Consider the following 27,016-nt stretch of genomic DNA (forward strand, 5'->3'; position numbering starts at 1 on the left):
CTCTCACTAATGTTTCCTCATCCATTGCTTAAAATATCGTCAAAGACTATAAAGAATTGTACAGCAGTAAAAGCTTAAATAAGCCCCGCAATCATTACTAATCATTTGTATCCACACTATGATTGGTTTGTGACATCATCAGACTGCTGCCGAAGCTCACTGAGTCATGCCGATTGTGCTGAGCAGCTTGTAGCAGGGAAGAATGGCAATGTTTGCTTTATTTTGTACTAAGGTGCAGACTTGTCTAATTTCAATCCTTGTTATTTACCATTAAAGATATTTTTGTGCTTATACATTCTACCAGAGTGATGTTTGGATTTTGATAAAATCACAGTATTAAGAACAATTTTGGTGGTTTCATCCCTCTGCATTATATGCTACTGCTGATCTATCCACGTTTCTAAATTCTCTGGCATTCCTTGAGTCAGATGTTAGTGCTTCTTTTTGTAGTTCCTATACACACATGAATATATGTGAGAATAATAATAATAATAATAATAATAATAATAATAATACTCATAAATTAATTAAGTTGGTGCAGTGAAAAATAATGAATGTCTGTTCTGTAGCACTTATTAACTGTTTACATGAATGCGCAAGATTTGGATGTTAGGCTAGAAGTAAATGTGGACCTAAAAAAGCACTGAAAAGAACCTTGAAAATGTATTCCACCACTCAGTTCAGACAAGATTTAGCAGAATACTGATGTCAACTGAAAACTGTATTCTTTGGCTGCATTCTTACACAAATCCCTATACCCCACAAGAACTGCTAATCAAAGTCTATAAGATAGAATCACAGTTTTCTGTTGCCACGATATCACATACAATTACATCATTTGTGTAATACTACCGCTTACAAACATTTTGTTACTGAATGCTACATCTATATCTACTAAGACTGAATTTAATTAGCACAGAAGAAGTACTCACATTTTCAGAAGAAACATTTCCACGAGACATTCGCAAAATGGCTGATGAATAACTGGCACACATGCGCAATGTCTCTTTTCCATCACCCCAAACATCTGGTGGACGAAGAAATCCTAATAATCTTGCAATTATTTCTCCATCTAAATTTTTCTCCATTAGTGTGTTAGTAGCAACCATATTGAAATCAACAGTAGTTGCATTTATTATTGTAACCTACAAATGAAAAGCATATCATAGAAAGTACTAGATGAACCACTGAAGTAGATGGCAGGCATTTTGAAATTTAATGACATACTGGTAAATCATTCTTACGTGCTACATCATTTGCCTTCCAGATGGTTATAAGTTTAGCCACATGTGGCATAGTGTGATTATCATCAGTTTAAATTAGTTTGTCTTCCAGTTGGTATATCAGTTGGTATATCAGCCCTGCCATGTGTAAAATACTGGAATTAGTATTAGTTTAAATTTAACCTTTTTTCAAGTATTTTAAACCTGCCTGGAGTCAGTTGCCTTGCAACAGTCACTGCCAGTCCCAAGTCTGGATGAAGGAGGAGGGTTGGCCATTGGGCTAACAACCCAATCCCATAAAAAGTTCTTTGTTACAAAAAACAAACTTGCCTCAGACACAGATGGATACAATGAATGATGAAAAGAGCAAAGCAAAAAAGTCTACAAATTGAAAACTTTAATTTTGGATCTTGGAATGTTTGAAGCCTATATAGACCAAGAATCATACAGCCTAAGACCTCAGAAATTAAGCAATATAACTTGGACTTGGTGGCAGTACAAGAGACAAGATGGCCAGGTGAGGGTACTCACAAAGAAGATGGATGCAGTCATAAAGAAGATGAATACATACTATTTGATCGAAGATGTGTAAAAAAAAACATTAATTTAACATTGGTTTTGTAATACATGACAAAGGAGCAAAATTGGTTAAAGAATTCAAAGCTGTTAACAGAAGAAAATCCTACATAGTACCCGGAAACCAAGTGTCAGACGTCACACTTATCAATAGACATCACACTTCTCAATGTTCATGCCCCGACAGAGGATAAAACAGATGAAGAAAAGGATGAGATCTATGACCAACTGGAACAAACAACTGAGATCAAACTACCTAGATATATCAAGGCAGTGCTGGGAGATTTTAACAGAAAAGCAGGAAAGGAAGAGTTCTATATACCAACTACAGGAAGGCAAAATCTGCATGATGAGGCCAATGAAACTGGACAGAGGATTATCAGCTTAGCTACCTCATACAATTTGGCAGTATATTTGACTAACTTCGAACACAAGAAAATACATAAGGGAACCTGGTGCTCACCAGATGGAAGAACTACCAACCAAATAGATCACATCTTGGTGGACCAATGCTATAGTCAAAGCATTATGCATGTCAGGTTATATAGAGGAGTCGACTGCACACCACTTACTCATTGTGTGTAGTCTTAAACTAATGTTCACCTACATGCATATGAGGGTAGTTTGAAAAGTTCTCGGAATCACCATGAGAGGTCAGTGCTAGCGCAACAAGTTGGTCATATGATATTCATTGGACTGTTGACTGTAAGCACGTGCCACATCAGTGCTCTTGGAAGGGAGATGCGGCGGTGACATGGCTCTGTTGTTGTTCCCGCGTAAAGATTTGCAAAGATGGAAAAAATTGAGAGTTGAGCAATGATTAAGTACTTCATAAAGAAAGGTACAAAAGCAAAGGCCATACATGCCGATTTCCAGAACACACTGGGGGACTCTGCTCCTTCATACTCAACTCTTTCCAAGTGGACAAATGAATTTAAATTTGGTCAGGAGAGCTTCGATGATGATCCATGCAGCAGTTGGCCAAGATGTGCCGCTACTCCAGAAATCATTGCAAAAGTGCACAAAATGGTTATGGAGGATCTGCCACGACTCTTGACACTGGATCAAAAACGCATGAGAATGGACATATTGGAACAATGTTTGGCCCATTTTAGGAGAAACGAACAAGATTTTTTGTGCCGGTCTGTGACAACAGATGAAAACTTGGGTGCACTACTATACCCCAGAGACAAAATAACAGTCAAAGCAGTGAAAATGTACTGCTTCTCCACCACCAAAGAAAGCAAAGACAATTCCTTCAGCGTGAAAGGTCATGGCATCAGTGTTTTGGGATGTGAAGGGGATTTTGTTTGTAGATTATCTCCCAACTGGTAAAACAATTACTGCGAAAAAAAAGGCAATGCTTAGCAAGGAAGAAAGTCATTTTCCATCAAGACAATGCCCGTCATCATGGCAAAATTACACGAACTAAGGTATGAACTGTTGTCACACCCGCCTTATTCACCTGACATGGCTCTGTCAGACTTCCATCTCTTCCCAAAACTGAAAATTTTTCTTGGTGGACGAAGATTCACTTCAAACGAAGAATTGATAGCCGGAGTTGACAACTATTTTGCCTGCCTGGAGGAAACTCCTTTTTGAGATGGGATCAAGGCACTGGAACATTGTCGGACCAAGTGCATTAATCTACAGAGACTACATTGAAAAATTTTTTAAAAGTTTCAGAGATGTAAGTACTTTTTTTCTATTCTGTTCCAAAAACTTTTCAAACCACTCTCGTAAGAAGAAGAAGGAGATAATAAAAACTCCTTTAATGTTGAGAAACTGCAAGAAAGTACAATCAAAAAACAATATGCTACAAAAATAAAAAACTGTACTGAGGCCCTAGAAACCCTGGAGAACGTGGAGGAAAAGTGGAAAGAAATTAAGTTCAAGGTACTAAATGTAACAGAGGATACAATGGGGAGACAGAAGAGAATGAAGGAGAGAAAATGGTTCAATGAGACATGCCAGAAGGCAACAGAAAAGAGAAGGAAGGTAATGGAGAAGGCGCTGTCTGATAGAGAGAACGAGCAGAAAAGGGTACATTTTATCAATATCAGATGCGAGACGAAGCAAGTCCCAAGAAAAAAAGAACAGAATATATCTAACCAGTTTGTTGGAACAAGCTGAGGCAGAGAGCCACATCTAGAACTCAGAGCAATTTTTCCAGTTCATCAAAAAATCAGAAATGTGGATTTCAGAGACCAATTTTTCTCATTACAGATAAGAACGGCAACTTGAATAATGACAAGCAAATAATTTTTGAAAGATGGAGAGAATATCTCTCAGAATTCTTGAGTCACACAAACCCACATGAGATGCTACCTGTAGCCACCACACACAAAAGAAAAGATGAAGAAGAATGGCGAGAGACTGAAGAACATGTGACAATTGCAATCAAAAGACTCAGAAACTAACAAGCCGCAGGAGGGACAGAATAACAGGAGAATTAATCAAAGAAGGAGGTGAGAGCTTGTACTTAAGAGATATATATAATCTGATTCAGCTGCTGTTAAAGAATGAGACACTGCCAAAAGAATGGAAATTGGTCATAATATGTCCACTATACAAGAAGGGAAACAAAATGGAATATGGTAACTACAGAGGCACAGCTTCCTGCATGTAACCTACAAGATACTGCCTATCATTATCCCCAGAAAAGTACATCATTCACATAGAACAAAATCCAGGAATAGCAAGCTGGCTTTCGATCAAATCGACAGACAATGGATCACGTTTTCACTCGAAGACAACTGTTTGAAAAACTCTGGGAGTATGATAAAGATATCTACAGTCTGTTCCACTATTTTCAATGTGCATATGACAGTATGTGGAGAAATAGCCTATACACTGCACTGCATGACTTTAGAAGCCCAGAGAACCTAGTAAGAATGGTGCAAACTTGTATGGATGGGTCAAGGGCAGCAGTGCATTTCCAAGGGGTCAAATCAGAAATGTCCAAAATTGAGGTTTTGTCTCAGATAAGCAGATGCTGTCTCATGTGTTCTGTTCAATGTTACCTTAGAGAAAGTAATAAGGGAATGTAGGCAACAGGAGTGGGCTGGAGTACAGATGGATGCTAATTTCAGTGGTCTCACATATGCAAATGATTAGTATTACTAAGCGAATCAAACCAAGAGTTGAAATAAATATACCACAAAATGGACAACTATGCATAAAAGGTTGGGCCAAAGGTGAATCAAGACTACATGGAGTTCATGCAATTAGGAAGAAGGCAAAAGCAGTAAGTATGTCTTGAGATAGATGACATGAGGTTCAAGAAAGTTAGCCGACTCAGATGCTCATGGTCTCAGTTTACAAGTGACAACAGCATAGCAATGTGCATCAAGGAATAAACAGCATGGGGAATGAAATGCATATATTCCCTCAGAAGACCCTCAGCTCAAAATCAGTTTTAATGAATACTAAGATGAGAACATATAACAGTGATATGCCCAGCAGTCATGTACAGTTTAGCAACATGGAGCACGACTAAATGAGAAATGGAAAAACTATTAATATTTGAAAGAAAGGTAATGAGGAAGATATGGAGACCTCTCTTAGATTAAGGGGGATGGAGGGATAGGAATAATGAGGAAATCTACCTCTTGATGCAACAACCAACCACCCTAAGAAGCTGAAGAGCATTGAGAATCCAGTGGGTGGGCAGTGTAGCCTGTATGCCAGAAGAAAGACAAATAAAGAAAGCATTTGAGGGGAAACCAAACACCAGATGCCTCATAGGGTGGCCAAGGCAGCAATGGGCGGATGACCTGGTGAAAACTCTGGCAGCCCTAGGGATTGAAGATAGCTGGGGAAACCAAGCTCAAAAACAAAAAGGAATGGAAGCTTTTGCGAAACAAGTACGTGGCCTGCAGAGCCCGAGCTCTGTGAGTGTGTGTGTATGTTTGTGTGTATCTATGTATGTATGTATTGGTATGTAATTACAGCCATTTAGCATTGTCAAGTTGGAGCAATCCATCAAGTAGCTGAAACACTTCTCTCATATGATAGCACAAACTTGTTCATAATGCTGCATTGCATTTGTGGTTTAAAACAGATAAATCCTAAACTGAAAACATTGTAATTTCTCAGAAAATACTTTAGAAATTTGCAGGGTGAAACGTTGAATTTCTCTTTTTGTGATCTGCAGTACTACCAACAGAAATTGCTGTAATCTCACTTGAAAATGAGTAATGCTGACAGATAAATCTGTAATTATATAGCTATGATATGGTATATTGTGTCATTTAGTATGGACTTTCTCACAATTCATCTTTATGAAAAGAAAATTATATCTTAAACAGATTTAGAAATATTTAAGGTGAACATCATACCTGGATTACTCTGTATTTTAAAACTAATGAAATAATATTAAAGGCAAAATATGTATTTCAAAGCAAATGAATTGTAACTTTTGAAGTTGAAACAAAAACAATCTGAAAACCTCAAAAAATGACAACTAGTCACACATAAAACTGATATAATATCACTTAGCAAAAGGGAAAACTGCCCAGAGTGAGGTCTGTAATGAAATTTATTTGTGTGTGTGTGTGTGTGTGTTAGTAAAATAGTGACACAGAACTGGCCAAGATTCATTAAGAGGGCACATACTCTTTGGCTGATGATTTGTTTATGACACAGTCAGACACAAAAGAAAGATGGCACACCAGAGCCAGATATGTGTTTTAAATTGGACAGATTCCTGAAGTCATAGTAAACACCGATTTTTGTTTTCACTTTATGGCTGCCATGATGGCCAGTGTAAACCAATAACAGTTTTGAAGTTTTTTGTGACTGTGTCGGATGAATATCCAGCATCTCTCAATCTATAACTCTATGCTTTGTTTCACACCAGTTGCTTTTTCTTTAAAAGTTTCTTTATAGTGGTTGTATGTTGTATACCATGGAAGGATGCAACCCCCCCCCCCTCCCATCACCAATTATTCTACTATGTACACATCTCTACATTCGTTGGTCAACTACACTACTTCTAAATTTGAATCACATTTTCCATACATGCCAATGCCCGCAGCTAAATGTTTTGATATCCTCCGTAAGGTGCGATACTAGTGCCTACTTGTCTAGTTTGCTGAAAATGTAAATTTTGCCACTCGTTTTAATTTCCTTTCTTACTTTGGTAATCATTGCCGTTACAACTGTTTTACAGTCATTAATACCAGTTTCCATACGAGCATCAGTATCTAAATCAACACCTACATAGTCTCCGACTGCTATCAAGTACATGACAGAGTGCACTTAGCTTTGTACTGAATGTTTTAGGATTTCTTCCTTTTCAATAACATATGGAGTGTAGTAAGAATGACTGCTTAAACACCAATGTGTGCACTTTAACTATCTAATCTTGTCACTTGTGGATATTATGGGAGCAATACATAGAGGCTGAAGTATATCCTTAGATTTTGCATTTAATACTGAAATGTTGTAAGTGGCTATTGCAGAATAATTCTCATTTATTTTAAAGAATTTGCTAATTAATGTTTTTAAGTTGTTACGTGATGCTCTCCTTTGAGTCAAATATGCCTGTGACCACTGGTACTGCCCTTCTTTGAATACATTCAATATCCCGTTTGCCCTACTTGGTATGGGTCTCATACATTTCAACAATATTGTAGGAGGGCCTTGTAAGCAGTCTCTTTTCTAAACTGACAACATTTCCTCAGATCCTACCACTAAACTGACGGCTGCCACATGTATGACAGCATATGTGACCAATCCATTTCATATCCTCACAAGATGTTACATCTGAGTATTAATATAAGTTTATCTATTGCAAATACTGTGACTCATTGAGACACTGATATAGGAGTAATAGGATACAACATTTTTGCATTTTCTTTAGTGTGCATTATCACATGTCTGAACATTTAAGGTAAGTCGCCAATGTTGGCACAGCTTTGAAATATTATCATGATCTCACTAGGTAGTTTTGCAGATTTTTTCAGGTCACATGGTAGATAACTGTACCATCTACAAAAATTCTGAGGTTACTATTAATACTGTCTACCACACAAGTAATGTAAAACATTAACAATAGGAGTCCCAACACAATTCCCTGGTGCACACTAGAAGTTACTTCCAGTTCTGTCAATTATTCTCCACCCATGTTGTGTCCTTCCAACCAAGAATACTCAAAACATTCACAAATTTACTTTGATATCCAACATAACTGTACTTTATTAATAAATGTTAGTATGGTACTGAGTTCAACGCATTTACAAAGTCGAGAAATACTGCATCTACCTAACTGCCTTGATCAATGATTTTCAGGATGTCATTTGAGAAAAACTCTTGCGTTTCCCATGACTGATGTTTTCAGAATCCCTATTGCCTGAAATGGAGAAAGTCATTCTGTTTGACATATCTCATTATGATTGAGATCAGAATATGTTCTAGAATTCTACAAGAAATAAACATCAATGAGGTTGGACGGTGTTTTTGTTGATCACTTTTGCTATCTTCTCCTAGTCAGGTTGCTTCCCATCATTGGTCACAGTTTTTTGTGTTAATGGATCTATTGTATATTATGGTTTAAATGGGAGCTAATTCAGGTGCAATTTAAGTACAGAATCTAAAAGGGATTCCATCAGGCCATGGAGACTTGTATAATTTTAGTCTTCGTAGCTGGTGCTGCTAACTCTAATATCTCTATCATTCATCTTTGCAGTGATGCTTCAATTAAATTGGTGCGGCACTTCTACTGCTTATGATGCAAAAGAAATAGTTGAAAACAGAATTTTTATTTTTGCTTTGCTAATCTTAATTTTGGTTCCTCTACCATGCCTTGAAGCATTAAGGCGTGTTTGTCACCATTACAACTTACATAATTCTGTCGTGAGTGGATTTTCAAACAATTTGTCCTAAGCAGTTTTCAGAGAAAGGATTTAATACTATTTCACAGAAGATTATGTGATGTCCACCATTTACAAAACTATATTTATCCTAATTGATTGATTGAGGGTTCAAATCTCCTCCAATGATGATTGAAGAACATATGTATTAGCAACTTGATGTATTATAGCTTTGGTTTTACATTTCAGTTTGTTATAGAGGGTGTACCAGCAATGTTGCAACAATTCTCTAGTGAGGTACATCATAAGGATTGAGAACTGCATAGCAACAAATGGCCACAAACATCACTGTACACTAGTAGGTGGTGCTGTATACTAGAGTACTGGAAGGGAACACTGCTAGGTGTTGCTGTACGCAAGTAGTGCAGGGGAACACAAGGATTTCCTCATTTGAGTACTAGCCAGCATACAAGGAAAATGGAATGACATATAAATGGTGAGCTTGCAGATATGCACTTAATATATGGAATAGCTGAGTGCAATGGATGAGCTACTGGACGCATTTGCCAAAAACGCTTCATAGACAGAAATCAACTGCATCACTGTTAGTTTGCACATCTACATTGAAATTTATGCATGATTACAGGTCGGTAAGTAGTGGCAAGGCTTGTGACGGCAGGCTGTGATCGGTGTGTTCAATTGTTAGGGAAGAAAATGTGTTGGATGCCATGGAGATTCATAGTGCAATTGCTTCATATTTGAGAACACCGCGTAGCAGTGTCCAGTGCATTTTGAACATTGAGTCCTTATGCATTTTTCATCTCCAAAGGGTGCAGTTATTGTGCAATGACCATCCTGCATGTGCGCATTTAGCAAAATGGTTTCTGCAGCAAAGTGGTCAAGATATGCATTTCCCAGCTACGTGTTGTTCACTGCTGAGGCCACATTCGCTAGGGATGACATATTCAATCGCTACAATGAGCATCTGTGGGTACCAGGAAACCCCCATGGTGTGCAGCACCACTGGCACAACACAGCTTCACAGTTAACGTTTGAAGGCGTGTTTGGTCAGCAACTGCTTAGTTGTGCCGTACCTTTTACCATTTCTCTTGATTGCTGCGAATTATCACACCTTGATCAGGTTTTTGTTGGCTTGCTTGAAAATGTTCCAGCAAATGTGAGGTGCAGCATGTGGTTCCAACGTGGTGGGGCACCAGCTCCTTTTGGACTGGCTTTTCACAGGCATTTGAACAGGTCATTCCTCCATCATAAGATTGAGTATAGTAGACCAGTTCTCTGGCCTCCACATTCTCCAAATTTATTAAGCCATGATTTATTTCTGTGAGAAGCTGTGAATTCCTGATTGATTTCTGTGAGAAGCCTTTGAATCCTGTGGTGTCTGAACTCAATCTTGTTGCAGAAATTGTCTGCGCAGCTGCCTGCAATCAAAGAGATCCAGGTGCGTTTGAGTATGCCTGGCTGTCAATGCTCCATCGGTGTTCATCATGCATATCATCTGATGGTGCAAACTTTGAGCACCTGATGTAGCATTAGAGCTGTATTCATGTCATACACCGTGGTACTCCTTATGTCCAATACATGTTTCAAATAAAGCACACTCTGTTTCCTTTACAGTCTTCGATTTCTGCTACCACTTACCACTGCTTTGCAGTTCCAAATCCTTGTTAGTTAGTAACACATTCCATAGATCATTTTGCATGAAAGATCATAATTATGTGAAATGAGTCATTAATCATTCACATCACAAGTTACTTTGTTCATATGGTTACACTCTGAACATTTACAAATTTTTTCCTTTGTTTCTTTCTTTCTTTTATTTTCTTTACAAAAGGAAAAAAGATATAAAGGTGTAAGTTAGTAATTCCTACCAACTACCTTTCACACATTACAATAACAGAAATACTTCTACAGAAAAGAATGAGTTGTCAAGGAGAAATTTTCTCAGTTGGTTATCAAATTTTCTTTTGCTGTCTGTTAGACATTTTATACCACAGGGTAAATGATCAAAAATTTTTGTTGCAGCATTGTGCACCCCTTTTCGGGCTAAAGACATCCTTCATGAACAGTAAAGAATGTCATTTTTCCTTCGTATTCTATTAATGTCCCAAAGGCCTTGCTGCAGTGGTAACACCGGTTCCCCTGAGATCACCCAAGTTAAGTGCTGTTGTGCTTAGCTAGCACTTGGATGGGTGACCATCTGGTCTGCCAAGCGCTGTTGGCAAGTGAGGTGCACTCAGCCCTTATGGGGCAAACTGATGAGCCACTTGATTGAGAAGTAGCAATTCAGGTCTTGTAAACTGACATACGGCTGGGAGAGTGATGTGCTGACCCCACTCTCCTTCATACCCACATCCAGTGACGCCTATAAGCTGAGGATTACATGGACATCGATCAGTACAATTAGGATCTTCCAAGACCTGTTCAGACAGAGTTTAGTTTAGTAATTATAATTACATACCTGATTGTTCCCCCTGAACTGTAGAGGATTTTTTACAACAAACTTCATGAGGAAATAAATATACTGTGGAGCAATAGTCAGAATGCCCAACTCCTTAAACAGATGCCTAAAAGATGATCGTGGGTCAGAACCACATACTATTCTCACAGCACATTCTTGTACAATGATGGCTTTCTTTCTTAAAGATGAGAACATTATTCCTTATGACATTACTGAATGGAAATACACAAAATATGTCAACTTACCAATTTGTCTCTCCCCAAGATTTTCAATGATCCTAAGCACAAATGTGGCTGACCTATGTTTTACTAGTTCCAAAATGCCCCCCCACCACCACCAATTTACATTCTCCGCTAACACGGAGCCCGAAGAATTCTGAATTTTCCACCCTTTTTATTGTTTCCTTATCATGTGTTACACTTCACTGGTGTAGTTGTGATATGCCCTATCTCCCTTAGAAGTTTGTTGCAACATTTCTGGGACACCATGTATATTCATACTACTATGTTTAGAACAAAGCCATTCTCATCTATTAATACTTTAAAAATTTGAAACTCTTCTCATGTTTCAAATTATTCAGCAGCAAAGACAGTACCTCTGTGTAACATACCCTATAAGTATGCATATTTATAGTGCTCAGGATTATTTAGTTTGGCATAAATGGTCAACATCCATGTAAGATGACTGCCTGTATATACTGAAAATATGTCTTCATACATTTCTCAAGAACTGGGTTTGCAAGTACAGATTGAAAAAGATAATATTATCACTGAAGAAAATATAAAAATATTGCACAAACAGAAAATAATGGGCAGTTTGAACACAATGAAGGATTTGGAAATCTATACAGCAATCAAGAAGCCACATAGGTTGTTAAGAGACAAAAGTATTTCATTGTGGACGGATATTTCTATATACTGTGTTTTACAAAATGATACACACAAACTTCGAGTTATAGAGGATGTCATGAGGAACAAAATGAGGACAGGAACCTGTGTCCAGAAACATCATCCAATGATGCTACAGAGCATCAAAATTATAGACACCAGCACCTGCTGATAGGCGACCCCTTTGACAGTGAACTTGACTTTGTGCACAGCCAGACCATAGACAGAGTATTTCACAATGTCATTTATTATTCAGTGATCACAACTGATTGCCACAATCACCACTGGAGAAGATGAAACTAGTTGCTGCATACATAGGCTTTGTCTCCTATGAATGTGATGCTCTACTGTGTTGGTGGGTGACAGTTTTGGATTTCAGACACAGGTTTATTTTCCTCCTGGAACCCTCTAAAATCTCCACTGATTTTCAGAATACAAGAGAAAAATAAACCTGTGTCCAAAACTGACATCCTCCACTGGCAATCGTGACAATCAGTCATGATCACTGAACATCAAACAACATTACGAGGTGTTCCGTCTCGGGTCGATCAGCATAAAAAGTAACATTTTTTGCCGAAGGGGTGGCCTTTTGGCAGATGCAGTACCTATAACTTAGACACTTACAGTGTTGTTGGATGACATTTCCTTCCAGACACAGGTTCCCATCCTCAATTTGTTCCTCATGAAACCCTCTACACCCCCTCAATATTTGTCAGTATCAATTTGTAACTCCCTGTATATGATGACAAGCTCCAGGAAGCTGCAAACGGTACTAGTCCAACGTGGCAACCATCTGGCAGTAAACGGATGAAACAATGAAAATTAGCAGACACATTATCCGTGCACCAGAATAGAGAGCAGTTCTAAACTGCCGTCAATCCGCGCATGCGCCGTAGGCACAGATAACTCCTGCATGCGCAGAAGGGTGTACCACAGTGCTTTCTGCTTGTTGTTTGGTTATTGCTAGGTGGCTAGTGGCTAATTTCAGACTTTCGGGTTGGGGATCTTCCGCATTTTTATTTATTTATTTATTTATTTTCCCCCCTCCAGTAAGCATGTTTCATAAATGCAGAAAAGAAACTTTTTTCCCAGTAGACTTTTTTATACTAGCTGTTTGTGAAAGGATTTTTTCTATTGATAGCTTCATATTCTAGAAATGAAGTGGAGCAAAAAGGCGTTAAACACCTTAAATCAGGCATACAGCGAGGAAAGGTATGTATGACCCACGGTATCATGATAAAGTACATCAGAAATCGTTTTTATCTGAATAATATGCATATAACGTTATACGGTGATTTTCGATTTGCATCATAATGCCTTAGTTTACAAAAGTTCATGTTTGATTTGACTGCATCTCTTGCTTGATTTCAGCATGCCAGAAAAAGAGAAACTGGCAGTGAAAGAGAGAAAGTCCTTGCAGTTTGGCCCAGTGTGAAAGATGAGGACTGCAAAACTCTGAGTAGTACATATGCTTTCTTTCCAGAAAACATATACTTTATTGTTTTCAAATACAACCTTAATCTCCTTCCAAGTACTCTCCATTAGCATTAATACACTTGTCCAAACGTTCATTCCAGTGTTCGAAGCACCTTTTAAATTCATCCTCTTTGATACCTGCTAGCACTTTTATGACATTGCATTTTACGTCTTCCACATCCACAAAACACTTCCCTCTCAAGTCTCTTTTCATCCTCGGGAATAGGAAGAAGTTCGAGGGTGCTAAATCCAGCGAATAGGGAGCATGAGTCAAGGTAGTCGTCTTCGTTGAGGCCAAAAACTGGCGAACGCTGAGAGCCGTGTGCGAAGGAGTGTTGTCATGATGCAGGAACCACACGCCAGAATCCCACAAAGCCAGACTTTTTGCGACAAACTTCTGCGAAGCCGTTTCATAACCTCCAAATAGAATTGTTGGTTTACTGTCTGGTTTTCAGGGACAATTTCAGAGTGTATGATCCCTTTTATGTCAAAGAACAGATCAACATCTCTTCACTGATGAGATCATGGATTTTGTCCATGTTGTCTTCGCTTCGAGCAGTTGAAGGTCGACCAGAATGGGGCTGATCTTCAACCACCATTTCTCCCTTTTTAATTTGAGAAAACCATTCATACACTTGCGTTTTACTAAGAGCATGGTCTTTGTAGGCTGTCTGAATCATCACAACAGTTTCTGTTGCATTCTTGCCGAGCAAGAAACAAAACTTCACTGCTGCACGTAGTTCATAAGAACTAGCCATTTCCTCATGTCACGTCTGCACTGTACGCACACTCAAAGAACTGCCAACGAAACCACACTTCTCGCTGTTGGGTGACGCCGCATGGCAGAATGACTCACCAGAGCTCCTACTACAACCCTCTGGCAGCGCAACCTGCTACTACAAGTACACGATGTGCAACATTACGATTCTGGTTACTTTTGGGTCCCCCCTCATATATACAGTCCAGACTTGGAAAAATAACACAAATACACCTTTAAGTATTGGTCCTTTAAAGTGTTACAAATTGCAGTGCATATATCCACCACAACTTTTGAAATGGTGGGCTGTGCTATTCTGTCACTAAAAACCAAACTCTTAAAAGATTCCTCAGTTTCCAGGAAACATAATGTTACATCCACCCTTCATTGTAACACGGCATTTATCAGTATTTTATTCGTGATCTAGGCTGGTACCATCACAAAACGTATAAACATATTATTTAATTCTTACTTTAGAGAATGTGAGACAGCCTTCCTCATGCCTGTGTCACACTTGCTAATTCCATCTTCTATCACAGACAGCAGCTTCTCGAAATAGGCCATGTCCACCCTCATGAAATTCCGAAATTCACGTGGATCTTCGAGCCTCAGTTCTTTCATAAGCAGCGAATATAATCCCCTGCCTTTGTCCCTTCTTTTCAGCCAGGACCAAACTCAACAACATCTGGCTTTTTGTTTTCGTCATCATTCTGCCCTAATCCGAAGATTTAGTGTCACTACCAGGGCAATACTCCAAAAACAAGTGGGTCCTTTATGTGCAAAATGCTGTATAAATAAATATTTCTGAGTAACCAAGTGTCGAAATACAAAACTAACTGTTGAGTCTCTAATTCAGAACAGTAGTAACCTACATAAGAGAATAACAATTACTTAATAAATAATGATAAACATTTTCTTATGAAATAGGAACCTTGAGGCACATAAAAATTCAAACAGATGATGTTCCAATATGTCACACGGTCCCTCTTGTGTTTCGCGTGGTAGAACGAATGACTTTACAACGGATCAGACAGTTCTGTTTGCGTTTTGCGCATTATCACTGCCTACTGCACATGCGCGCCAGGTATATCCCGTGTGGATGGTGTAACAGGTCTACATGAACCAGCCTGTAGTTACAGAAATGCACGCTTGGGACACTGGTGCATAGGTCTACGGTTTAGGCGCATCGTGTAATGAGGGCTTAATTCACAACACATACTTATGACCCAGTGTGCCCATCTTCTTGCTGTTGATGTCTGCAGGACTCAACTGCCAATAACCTACACAAATCATCAGAACAAGAGAAAAAGTCCTGCTATGGGTCTCGGACAATTTGCTCAATATTTTTCTAATTTGTATTGCATTTATATATAAATAAAAACTGGACAAATGTGAGTAGGACTTGTACTCTGGAGATTCTGGGCAAATTTTATTATGTACATAGATGATAACAACAACGACAATGATAACAACAATAATAACTGTTTCAAACGGCTCTTTTAAACAGCCATATCATTTTATTGCATTGACTTAGAAGCTTGAAGTTTTTACATCATCATGAGATGGTAGACCTTAGTACCCGACATAAATTTCAACATGATACCTACACCTGTTCCTGAGAAAAAGGGGTCTTATCAGAAGCACAGATGCAAAAAAAAGTGATATAATTACACATTACCAATTTTCAGATTTTTTTTCCTTTTACTTGTACTGTGAAACCTTGCATCTTATCAAATTTTATGATTCTAAGTCAACAGGAAGTACCATATAGGTTTTGCTGAGTGAGTTTGCGAGTTTGCAGCCTCACTGTGAATGCTATTCTCGAACACAGGCTGGAAATCGCTCTGACTATGGTCAAACGATTGGCAACTGCTGTGAATTGGTGTGTAGGAAGAGCTCCTGAGAATGATGTACCCGTGGTAACAGTACCAAAGGTATCCCAAGTATTATCCTCTCCTGCGGATCCTGTCTTCTCTGCAGAAAGTACAGGATCTGACATTGATTGTCCACATGACTGGAAGTGACATTTCAATGGTAGATTTAGACTTCTTGTACAGTGTGATCATGAACGAGGAAGGACTCAGGATGATATACTGATCTCCCTAACCAATAAGTTCGAGTGCTGCCCATCGCTGAAACTGAGCCAGAGGGACACACTTCACATGTTTTGGTGAAACCTGTTTTATCTGCTGTCAAGATGAGGCAAACTCAAAAGGGTAGGGGAACTATTATTCATCAGCAGTTCAAATGTACGGAAATTTGGAAATTTGTGGTAAGTTCTATGGGACCAAATTGCTGAGGTCATCGGTCTCTATGCTTACACACTACTTAATCTAACTTACACTAAGGACAACACACATACCTACGCCCAAGGAAGGACTCGAACCTACAATGGGAGGGAGCTGCACGAACCATTACGAACCATTATAAGATGCCGTAGACCGCATGGCTACCCCCCCTCCCCCCCCCTCCCCCCCCCCCCCTCCCCCCGGGTTCTGAGTCAACGGGAAGGTCTGAACCAGGGACTTTGGAAGTTCTGGAAAAAGCTAAGCTGCTACTTGCTGGACTTGCACCATAGGGTTGAGAAGTATAAGGTGCCCCTAAATGGGTCTGGTGTACACTACATAATGAGGCTGCTAGCCGGCTAGCTGACCCTATGTATGGGTGTACACGAGGTTCTTTTTAGATTAGGAGACTCTCCATCCAAACCCAGAAATATCAGTGTAAGATAGAAACAAATGCTGCCATAAGTGAGAGTACTAAAATTCAAGTGATTAACTGCTGAAGCACTCACAACAAAGTGCTAGAGTTTGCAGAGCTCCTGAAAAGCAGTGAAGTCCACATAATTCTAGATACAGAAAGCTGGTTGAAACCTGAAATTCATAACAGTGCGATTTTTGGGGAAAATTTAAGTATACATCAAAATGCTGTGCTAATGGGAAATGGAGGTAGTGTTTCTGTCACAGTACATAAGAAACTCAAATCCACTGAGATTGAAATTGAAGCTACAAGTGAGATTATCTGGGCAAGACTCAGCATCATGTATGGGACAAAATGGTAATTGGATTCTTCTATCGCTCACCAGATGCATCTCCTGATGTAACAGAAAATTTTAGAAAAGACCTTGTACATAGGTTCCCCAATCATACTGTAATCATCAGTGGAGACCTTAATTGTCCGACTATCAGTGATAAAAATTACAGTTTTGTTTGTGGTTGATGTGGTACGACATCCGGTGAAACACTACTAAATGTCTTCTTCTCTAAAAACTATTTCGAACAGATAGTTCAGAACCCCACTCATGACGGAAATATATTCAATCTAATGACAACAAATACGCCTCTTCCAGGATGTCCACATCAAAACTGGTATCAGTGATCATGACACAGTTGTGGTATCAATGATTGACAAAGTACAAAGGGCAACTAAAACAAATAGAAAGATACATTATTTTCAGTAACTAGAAAAGAAATCAGTAGAGTCATATCTCAAAGAGGAACTTTAAACTTTCAGCACAAAGCAGGAGCATGTAGAGGAACTATGGCTCAAGTTTAAAATAATAGTTGACCATCCACTGGATAAATATGTTTCAGTAGAACAGCTCATAATGGAAGGGACACATTGTAGTATACAATCATACAGTCACTGGAAAGAAACTTCTAAAGTAACAGAGACTACTGAATAATAGGTGTAAACAACGCATAGGACTACACATAGAGAGGTGCTGAATGAAATGCATTTGGCTGTCTAGAGAGCACTGTGGGAAGTCTTCAGTGACTACTGTAGAAGAATACTGTCAAATGATCTACAAAACCCAAAGATATTCTGAGCATATGTGAAGGCTGTTAGTGGCACCAACGTTACTGACCAGTCCCTAGTGATTCAGACAGGAACTGAAGTCGAGGGTAGCAAAGGAAAAGCTGAAATGGTTAACTCTGTTCCTTTACACAGGAAAACCCAGAAGAATTGCCCCAATTTAATCCTCGTACCATTGAAAAGATATCTGAAATCAATATTAGTGTCAATAGTGTTGAGAAATAGCTGGAATTGTGGCAACTGAACAAAGCTCCAGGGCCTGGTGGAATCTCTATCAGATTCTATATTGAATTTTCAGCTGCATTAGCCCCTTTTCTAAGTATAATCTATCATACATCCCTTGAACAAAAAACTATGGCCAGTAGTTGGAAGAAAACTCAAGTAACACCCACCTGCAGGAAGGGTGGAAGAAGTGATCCACAAAACTCCCTTCCAATTTCCTTGACACTGATTTGTTGTAGAATCTTAGAACATATTCAGAATACCTTCTCTGTCCCAACCAACATGGGTTCCAAAAACACTGATCATGTGAAACACAACTCACACTTTTCTCACGACATACTTAAAGCTTGGGATCAGAGCAGTCAGGTAGATGCAGTATTTCTTGATTTCCAAAAATGATTTGACTCAGTACTACACCTACGCCTACTGTCAAAAGTTCGATCATATGGGGCATCAAGAGAAATTTGTCACCGGTCTGAAGACTTTTTGGTAGAGAGGACACAGCAAGTTATCTTGGATGGAGAGTCACCATAAGATGTAGAAGTAACTTCAGGTATTCCCCAGGGAAGTGTGTTGGAACCATAGCTACTTATGATGTACATTAATGACAGACTTCATGCAGATGATGCAGTTATCTATAATGAAGTACTGTCTGAAAGAAGCTGCATATATATTCAGTCAGATCTTGGTAAGATTTCAAAGTGATGCAAAGACTCGCAATTTGCTTTAAATGTTCAGCAATTTGAAGCTGTGCACTTCACAAAATGAAAACATGTACTATACTGTGACTATAATATCAACGAGTCACAGTTGGAATCGACGGACTCAACTCGTACAAATAACTATGTGTAACACTTTGAAGGGATGTGAAATGGAATGATCATGTAGGTTCAGCTGTGGATAAATCAGGTGGTAGACTTTGTTTATTGGTAGAATACTGGAGAAGTGCAATCAGTTTACACTAGAGATTGCTTACAGATTACTTGTGTGACCCATTCTAGAATATTGCTCAAGTGTGTGGGAACCATATGAAATAAGGCTAACAGGGGATACTAAATGTGTACAGAGAAGGACAACACGAACGGTCACAGGTTTATTTGGCCCGTGGAAGAGTGTTACAATGATGGTGAAGAAACTGAATTGGCAGACACTTGAAGATAGACATATATTATACCGAAAATGTCCCCTATGTACCACCCACAATGAGATTACAATGATTACAGAGTACACAGAAGCATTCAAACAATCATTCTTCCTGTGCTTGATACATGACTGGAATGGGAAGGGACGCTAATAACTGGTAGACTGCAATGTACCCTCTTCCAAGTACTTTGTAGTGGTTTGCAGAGAGTGGATGTAGATGCAGGTGTAGGCGTATCAAAATACGTCACATAAACAGCTGCTTCTTTTGACTGTATTGGCTCAAAAGCTTAAATTTTTTACATTGCCACGGGACTGTAGTGCTTAGTAAGTGATATGTATTTCAACATGATACCTCTACTTATTTATGAAAAAACTGAGTCTTAACAATTGGTCAGTCAGACAGACTGAAACTAGACTGACAGATAAACAAAAAATGTATCCTATAGGGATTTCTGTTTTTACTGACTGAAGTACACAATCCTAAAAAAGGAGTCTGGTGTCCAGTAACTGAGTAAAGAATTTTCAGATCTAATGACTTCTATTCCTCAATTTTATGAAACTGTTTGGCACATTACTTTTACTTTCTATATTTGGTTCCGATTCGTAAGTTCTAGCTGAATGGTATAGACTAGTACTCCTGTGCAATATGTGGATATTTTATCTCATTATCTTATAATACTAAGTGTATTTTGATATGTGATATGTCAAATCGTACAAGAGTTTTAACTTTTTTTTGTCTGAGGATATGCATTTGAGACGGTCAAAAACAGTAATCAAAATCCATAACTTTGACTGCTCCAGAAAATAATCATTTTAACAATTACAGCAATCATTGTTGCCTCCAGATGATAAAAAAAGTCTTACTCTCTAAAATGATAAAAAAAGTTCGTAATAAGCATTATTGCAGAACACTATTGAAAATTTATTTACTTTTGTGTCAGTAATTAATCTTAAAATGGTAAAATTCTAATTTGATTTATAAAAATAACTTACATGATATTTAGAAACTGATAAAAATAGTTGTTTTTCTAGAAGTGTATCTAAACAACATTTTCAAAAAGTAAATACAACAGTAAAACCAGTTATAACTGCTGAATCAACCACTGAAAACAATATGTTGTCAGATGTTAGAAATCATTTCCTGCCACTTACTTTACTAATTACACAAATATGAAAGTCAATGACACAACTATTTTATGGCCGCACAGGTGCGAAAAGCGGGAAAAGTTCCTGGAACACCTCAGTACACGTCATGCCCGCATCAAGTCCAAGAGTACATCATCAAACAAATACCACAACCAATTTCAGAAGGTATTCACAAGCAGAACTCCACAGAGGTAGAGAGTAAAAAGCTTGAATTTTTGCCATCTTGTCATTTAGTAGAGGGAAAGATTAGCGGGCAACTGAAGAGACACAACATCGAATCAATCTCCAGTCCTCCAGCTAATATACGGCCAACTCACAATGCCTGTGAAAAATTATATACACCGCAAAACTCCTGGTGTTTAAACAATACCGTGTAGTTGGAGATAGTATGAGATCAAGCGAACTGTGTGCAAGATAGAACAATCCTGCATACCTAGCCAGTCTCCAGGTCAACAGCTAATACTGCCATCTCATGAGGCCTGTGAAAGATAACGTACGCCAAAGAATTTCCAGCATTTAAAAAAATGCCATGCGGACGGAGACAGTATTACAATGGGCAGACTATGTGCATGATAAAACATTGTCGGCTTTTATATTAGAAGTGTCTGTGACTAAACTATCCAGATAAATTGGTACTAGGTGAACACGGATTAGAAAACAAGCATAAAATCGCATTCAGTGATACCTCTATCACTATAAAAGCTAGCAGTTCCTGGAAGAGCAGAATGAAAGAAGCCATAGAGATAAAATTATCCAATAACATCATTAGTAAAGACGGGGATTTGCAGATGAGCACAGTTTGACATCCGGCCATTGTGAAGACACTTTTTTTGTAGTACCTCCTATTTTTATATTGTATTAGAATAATGATCAATTGCTTATATTTATCTTTCGATAATTTATTTATGTGATTTAGGACCAAAAGCTATGGTGGTATGTACATCTCCCACTACCGTTTTGTGAGCTGCTAAACTACGGTGATAAGTGTACATCTCACTTCCCATTTGTAGATGCAAATTAATGTGTCCCAACAAGTGACAGCAGTAGTGATCTCATGAAGAACAGAAAGTGATTGTTATAGCAGTTTTCATACACCTGGTAGAGCATATTACCACAAGATGTGAGGCACATCCATTGGTGGTAAGATATATTCCCAAGAACGATGTATAACTTAAGTATAACTGGTGGTAAGCATGTTTCCCACAGTCCATGAAAGAAATATTAATTTTGTGGTAAGTATATTTCCCATGTCTTGTGCAGAAACTACTTTGGTAGTAAGCATGCTTCCCAAAGATCATCAGTTATTTCTGGTATGTGTACTTCCCACAGTCCTAAAAGCTAAATTTCACAATGGACTGAAACTATAACTGCCACAGTGGACAATCATTATATGCCAGAAATGTACAGAAGTCGTATGACATACTCCAGAAAACACAATAAAGACATACAGTTACTGGTAAATATACTTCCTACGGCCTGCAATAGGGTTAAAGTGTGTGTGCCAAAAGAGGGACAGAAACATTGTCTTACATGGCAGTGGACTGGGCACTAGGACAAGGGCAGTTACACACACGGTAGTAAGTTACCACTTGATAAAGGCCAAGAAGAACTCTGATGAAGGTTTGTCACATGTGTAACCACTGAACATAGCAAGAAGTTCAAGAAGATGTTATGCAACATAGTTGTTTGTTATCGATTTACATTAGCTTCAAAACCCTGAAAAATTATAACAAAACACATCAGTGCAGGAATTATGGAGGTTAATCAGTAAATAATGCCAGAAAATGCAGTTTCTATAATGGTTTTGAGTATTTCAAACATAAAACTGTTTTGTGTCAAGATAAAGAAACAGGCTGACGAAAGAATTGGAATGGAATACAAGAATTTCACACTTCAATGTACCAGTCACAAAAAAACACTGCAAAATGAAAAAAACCAAGAGAATATGTCATCAGTGAAACACTGTCTACATGACTGCCAGAAATTCTTAGGGAAGGAGAACACTGCACTATAAGACATAGATGTGCTGAGGAAGAACAAACAGAAAATGAATGAAATACTTCCAAATAAAAATGGAGAACAAGGTAGGAGAAAACAATATGGAAAGGAGACTTAAATGTGGTTGAAAGGACAGTTGGCAGCAACAGAAAACAGCATATTCCAATACAGATTAAAAAACACACTGTTGTTGAAGCAGCTCAGTTATGTGGCATGATTACATTTAAATTACAATAAACACTTAAAGCAGAATGTTAACCTGTTTATCTAAGCAATGAAGAAAGTTTTTAATAAAATACAACTGCACACGCATGTACATATGTTGAATAAATGTGGTTTCATACCGAGTCAGGCTGTGACCAGTTGGCGGGGTGCTTATATTTAAGGAAAGTTAGTCCAGGTCTTCTGTCCAGTTCTCGACATTCTTCAACTCTTTTTATCTCCGTACCCTTAGGTCCCCACCAGCCAGGAACTTGGGATGGTGTGTCCTCTCTCAGCCCGCAAACACCAAAATTATCTGAGGACACAATGACAGAGATCAAACGTACTCAAAGGATAATACAAAAATGGACACTAATAATCTCTTCATGATCTGGACTCCGTGCCAAGATTCCTCCCCAACCACAACACATTCTCTCACATCCACCTCATCTGGTCCTCCTCAACCCAACTAGCCACCCTCCTCCTTGTTGAGAATTCTCTTGCCTCACTAAGGCCTTCAGAGACAGATACTACCCTGCAATCCCAGTCCATAAACAGATTTCCTGCACCATATCCTCCCACAACCCTAATCTGCCCACCACCCCCAATAATTAGATACAAAGCAATGCTCCCTCTGTCATCCAATATCACCTTGGATGAGGGCAACTGATTCATATCCCTTGTCAGGGATTTGATTATCTATCATCAAGCCTGGCAATGTGGGACATCCTACTGAAGAGGCTTCCAAGCCCAATTAAAGCAGTATTCTGTCACCCACCCAACCTGCACATAATCTTGGTCCATCCCTGTGCCACACTCTCTCCCAACCCCTTGGCACAGGTGTCCTAGCCCTGTGGAAGACACAGGTGCAAGGCCTGTCCAATCTACCCAACCAGCACATCCTACTCCACACCTGTCACAGGCTTATCCTATCCAATCACAGGCAGGTCGACATGTGAAAGCAGCCACGTCATACACCAGCTGTGCTCCAATCACTGCACAGCGTTTTATGTGGGCGTGGTCACCAGCCAGCTGTCCACCAAACTGTGGCCACAAATAAAAGTTGACCCACCAGTGGCACAACAAGTCACTGAGCATAACATGCTTGAGTTCAAAGGCTGCTTCACAATCAGTGCCATCTGTATCCCTCCCTCCATAATCATCTCTTCTTAACTATGTAGATGAGAGTTATCCTTACAACACATCCTTAACTATCCATCACTCCTGTAATCCTCCTGGCCTTAATGTCTTTAATGTTTTAAATAATACCAGGAAACAAAAATAGTACACAAGAAAATAAATTCTAGATTCAAATCATTATTAAACTTAATAATTACTACATTTAATTGTTCTTTCTTTCTTTACCTATGATATGAAGATAACTTTTTGTTAATTGTGGCCAGATTCTGTATGAGGACACATCACCATTTCACGAAAATGTAGTGTACACTGTTGCTGTTGGATGTAGCATGGCACACACAATGTGAAAAATGTATATAATTGAAGGTGTTTATTCCATATTGAATTTAAAATAATTGTAAGGTGTTCATATGCTATACAGCGTGTCCCAGGAGGAATGGTCAATATTCAGGGACATGAAAGGAACAATCATTTGAGGCAACAAACTTCATATGGATACACACCCTATTCAGAATGGTTTCTGAAATAGAAGACATTCAATGTACATTGTTATTCATGGTATTATTCAATACATCATCAGGTCTATACACACACATATGCGCAACAGTTAGTAAGCATTTCGACAATGTTTCACAAAGTATCAATTGAAAAATAAGTATTTTTAACACTTCACGTCTCACAAGGGAAATTCCCCATCGTACCCCCTTAGATTTTGTTGTAAAATGACTTAGTGGATAGCCCATCAAAAACTGAACACACACCGAGCATGAAAACAGGAAGAAGTAGTACTGAATTGTGGAAAAAGGAGCAAAATAGAAACAGTGAATGATCCAAGCTCAAGTTGTGCAACATCGAGTGAATTGCACGTATCCTGGCATTGTGGTTTGTGGTCACATGGTCACAGCGTTGGACTGCAAAGCGGAAGATCCTTTTTCAAATCTCATCCGTGGCCCCCTCCCCTGTCCCTCACACACACACACACACACACACACACACACACACACACACACACACACACACACACAAAATTATGAACTATTGTAGTCAAGGCAACTGTCATACTATACATTGATTATAGAATATGAGTCATGTGGTAAGAATATATTACCATTGCAAGTGAGTGTAATGAATAGTGAGAGCAAGCTAGATGCCGCACAGACCTCTCACAGAAATGAAAACAACAAATAAATGGGTGTGAACTATAATACAATAAAGGAATCCCAGAGTCAAAACTTCTAAATGGAACAAAAGAGTAATAAGATGTGATACTTGTGCAGAAAAAATGAGATTTATATACGTATGGGGGCCCTTCCCTCCAACTCACTGTCGCAAACAGACATTACACAATGACATAGACACAAATCTGAATACAGCGAACAGACACATCAGAGACCAGATGGGCAGCTCATAATAACTTACAAAAAAAAAAAAGTTGAATCAGGGGTGGGAGGGGGTGGGGGCGGCAGCATGAGATTTGAACACAAATCTTCCTGTTCGCAGTCCCAACATTGTGATCACATAACCACAACACCGTGGCTATTTATATTCGCTCGATGTTTGCACATCTTGATCTTGGACCATTCACTGTTTCTATTCTGCTTCTTTTTTCACAGTTCAGTATGCCTTCTCTTTGTTTTCATGCTTGATCTGTTCTCAGCTTTTGATGATGATGATGATGACGATCTTTGTTTTGTGGGGCACTCAACTGAGGGGTCATCAGTGCCCTTCTCAGTTTTTGAAGAATTATCCACTGGCTCATCTCACCACTAAATCTGAGGGGGTGCAATGAGGAGTTTCCTTTGTAAGCATTATCTTAAACATCACATTACAGCTGTTGAACAGTTCACAATGAATGTTCAAATATCCCACAATCACCTTAAAAAATATAATGTAATTGGACAGACAAACAATTACTCACCAAGCGACAGCAGGAGAACACACATATAAAGACAATTAAATTTGCAAGCTCTCAGAGCAAGTGGTTCCTTCTTCTGGCAGAAGGGTTGAAGGAGGAGGAAAAGTAATGAAGGAAAAGGACTAATGAGGTTCAGGAAATGCAGAGAAATTGGAAAAGTCACCCAGAACCCCAAGTCAGGGGAGACTTACCGGACAGGATGGAAAAAAAAAAAAAAAACTGATTGTTGGGGACTGCACCGGACAAAATCTGAATAGCAAAGTGCTTAAGGGCGGGATGATACATAGCCACTTTTACCTTCAGTGCATTTCTGATCATCTGGAAGAATACCTTGTTTTACTAGTACATGTGCCTTTGCACAGTACCTAATGAGGGCAGCTGTATCCATGATGCAACCAAACAGTTCATATCGTTTACTCACTTTTCATTCGTACACCACAGACTTCACCCAAAACATAAAAAAATTGTTTTTGTTTACGTGTTGGGTGAAAGATCTAGCTCTAGTAGTTTTTGGTGGTCATGTAATTGCACTACCACAACCTATCCAGCGATTACGGGGTGCTCAACAAACGAGTTTTCCACATAACGCAAGTAATTTTGTCCCATCATTCAACCTTCTAAAATGATTGTACTTACCAACATGTTACTGATCGAGTCAAACCAAAGTGATTGGAGCACTGATTAAAAAACCTAATTGGAAATTGGTTTAGCATATGGCGTGCGTATATTCAAGCGACCATTAATTATTATTACGTGTGTTATTGATTCCATTCTGTGTAAATGTAGCTTCATTAGCGAATAATATTAATGTCATTTAACCACTGACAAAATGCAAGTCGTGTGACATGGTCATCAATGTGGAGACTTAAGCCACTATTTGTGTGAAATGGTTCCACGTTTTCCACATAAAATGTGTTCGCCATACGCGTGATCCTGTGACATTGATACATTCAGAAAGTTGCCATATGCTGATAATAGGTCTATGCTGCACCGTTTCATCAATGTGTTGCTGTTGTCATAAAGGTTGTTGACTTCCAGTTTCAAAAGAAAAATGGGAATGTGGAAGAAAACCTTTTTTACACAATGTGCTTAAAACTCCAGTAAACACTCTATGATGAGGAATTCAGTGGGTTGGGAAGTGCCAACAGTATTATTCGACAGCAGCAGGAGCACTGCCATTGCAGAAGTAGTAAATGTGCACCATATCTGCAAATACCTCTTT

The 27,016-nt window shown here is 38.8% G+C and overlaps 1 protein-coding gene across 1 annotated transcript in view; it reads right to left on the minus strand.

The window, feature by feature from the left end:
• Nucleotides 1–27,016, minus strand: part of LOC126088413 (multiple epidermal growth factor-like domains protein 8) — a 333,556-nt gene that overhangs the window by 184,050 nt on the left and 122,490 nt on the right. The window contains exons 11-12 of the mRNA XM_049906553.1: nucleotides 22,883–23,055; nucleotides 933–1,145 (exon numbers count right to left, since the gene is read on the minus strand). Of these exons, the coding sequence (XP_049762510.1) occupies nucleotides 933–1,145; nucleotides 22,883–23,055 (386 nt within the window). The remainder of the gene's footprint in view (nucleotides 1–932; nucleotides 1,146–22,882; nucleotides 23,056–27,016) is intronic.

The sequence above is a fragment of the Schistocerca cancellata genome, chromosome 6 (assembly GCF_023864275.1).
Source record: "Schistocerca cancellata isolate TAMUIC-IGC-003103 chromosome 6, iqSchCanc2.1, whole genome shotgun sequence".
In the NCBI taxonomy this organism is placed as follows: domain Eukaryota; kingdom Metazoa; phylum Arthropoda; class Insecta; order Orthoptera; family Acrididae; genus Schistocerca; species Schistocerca cancellata.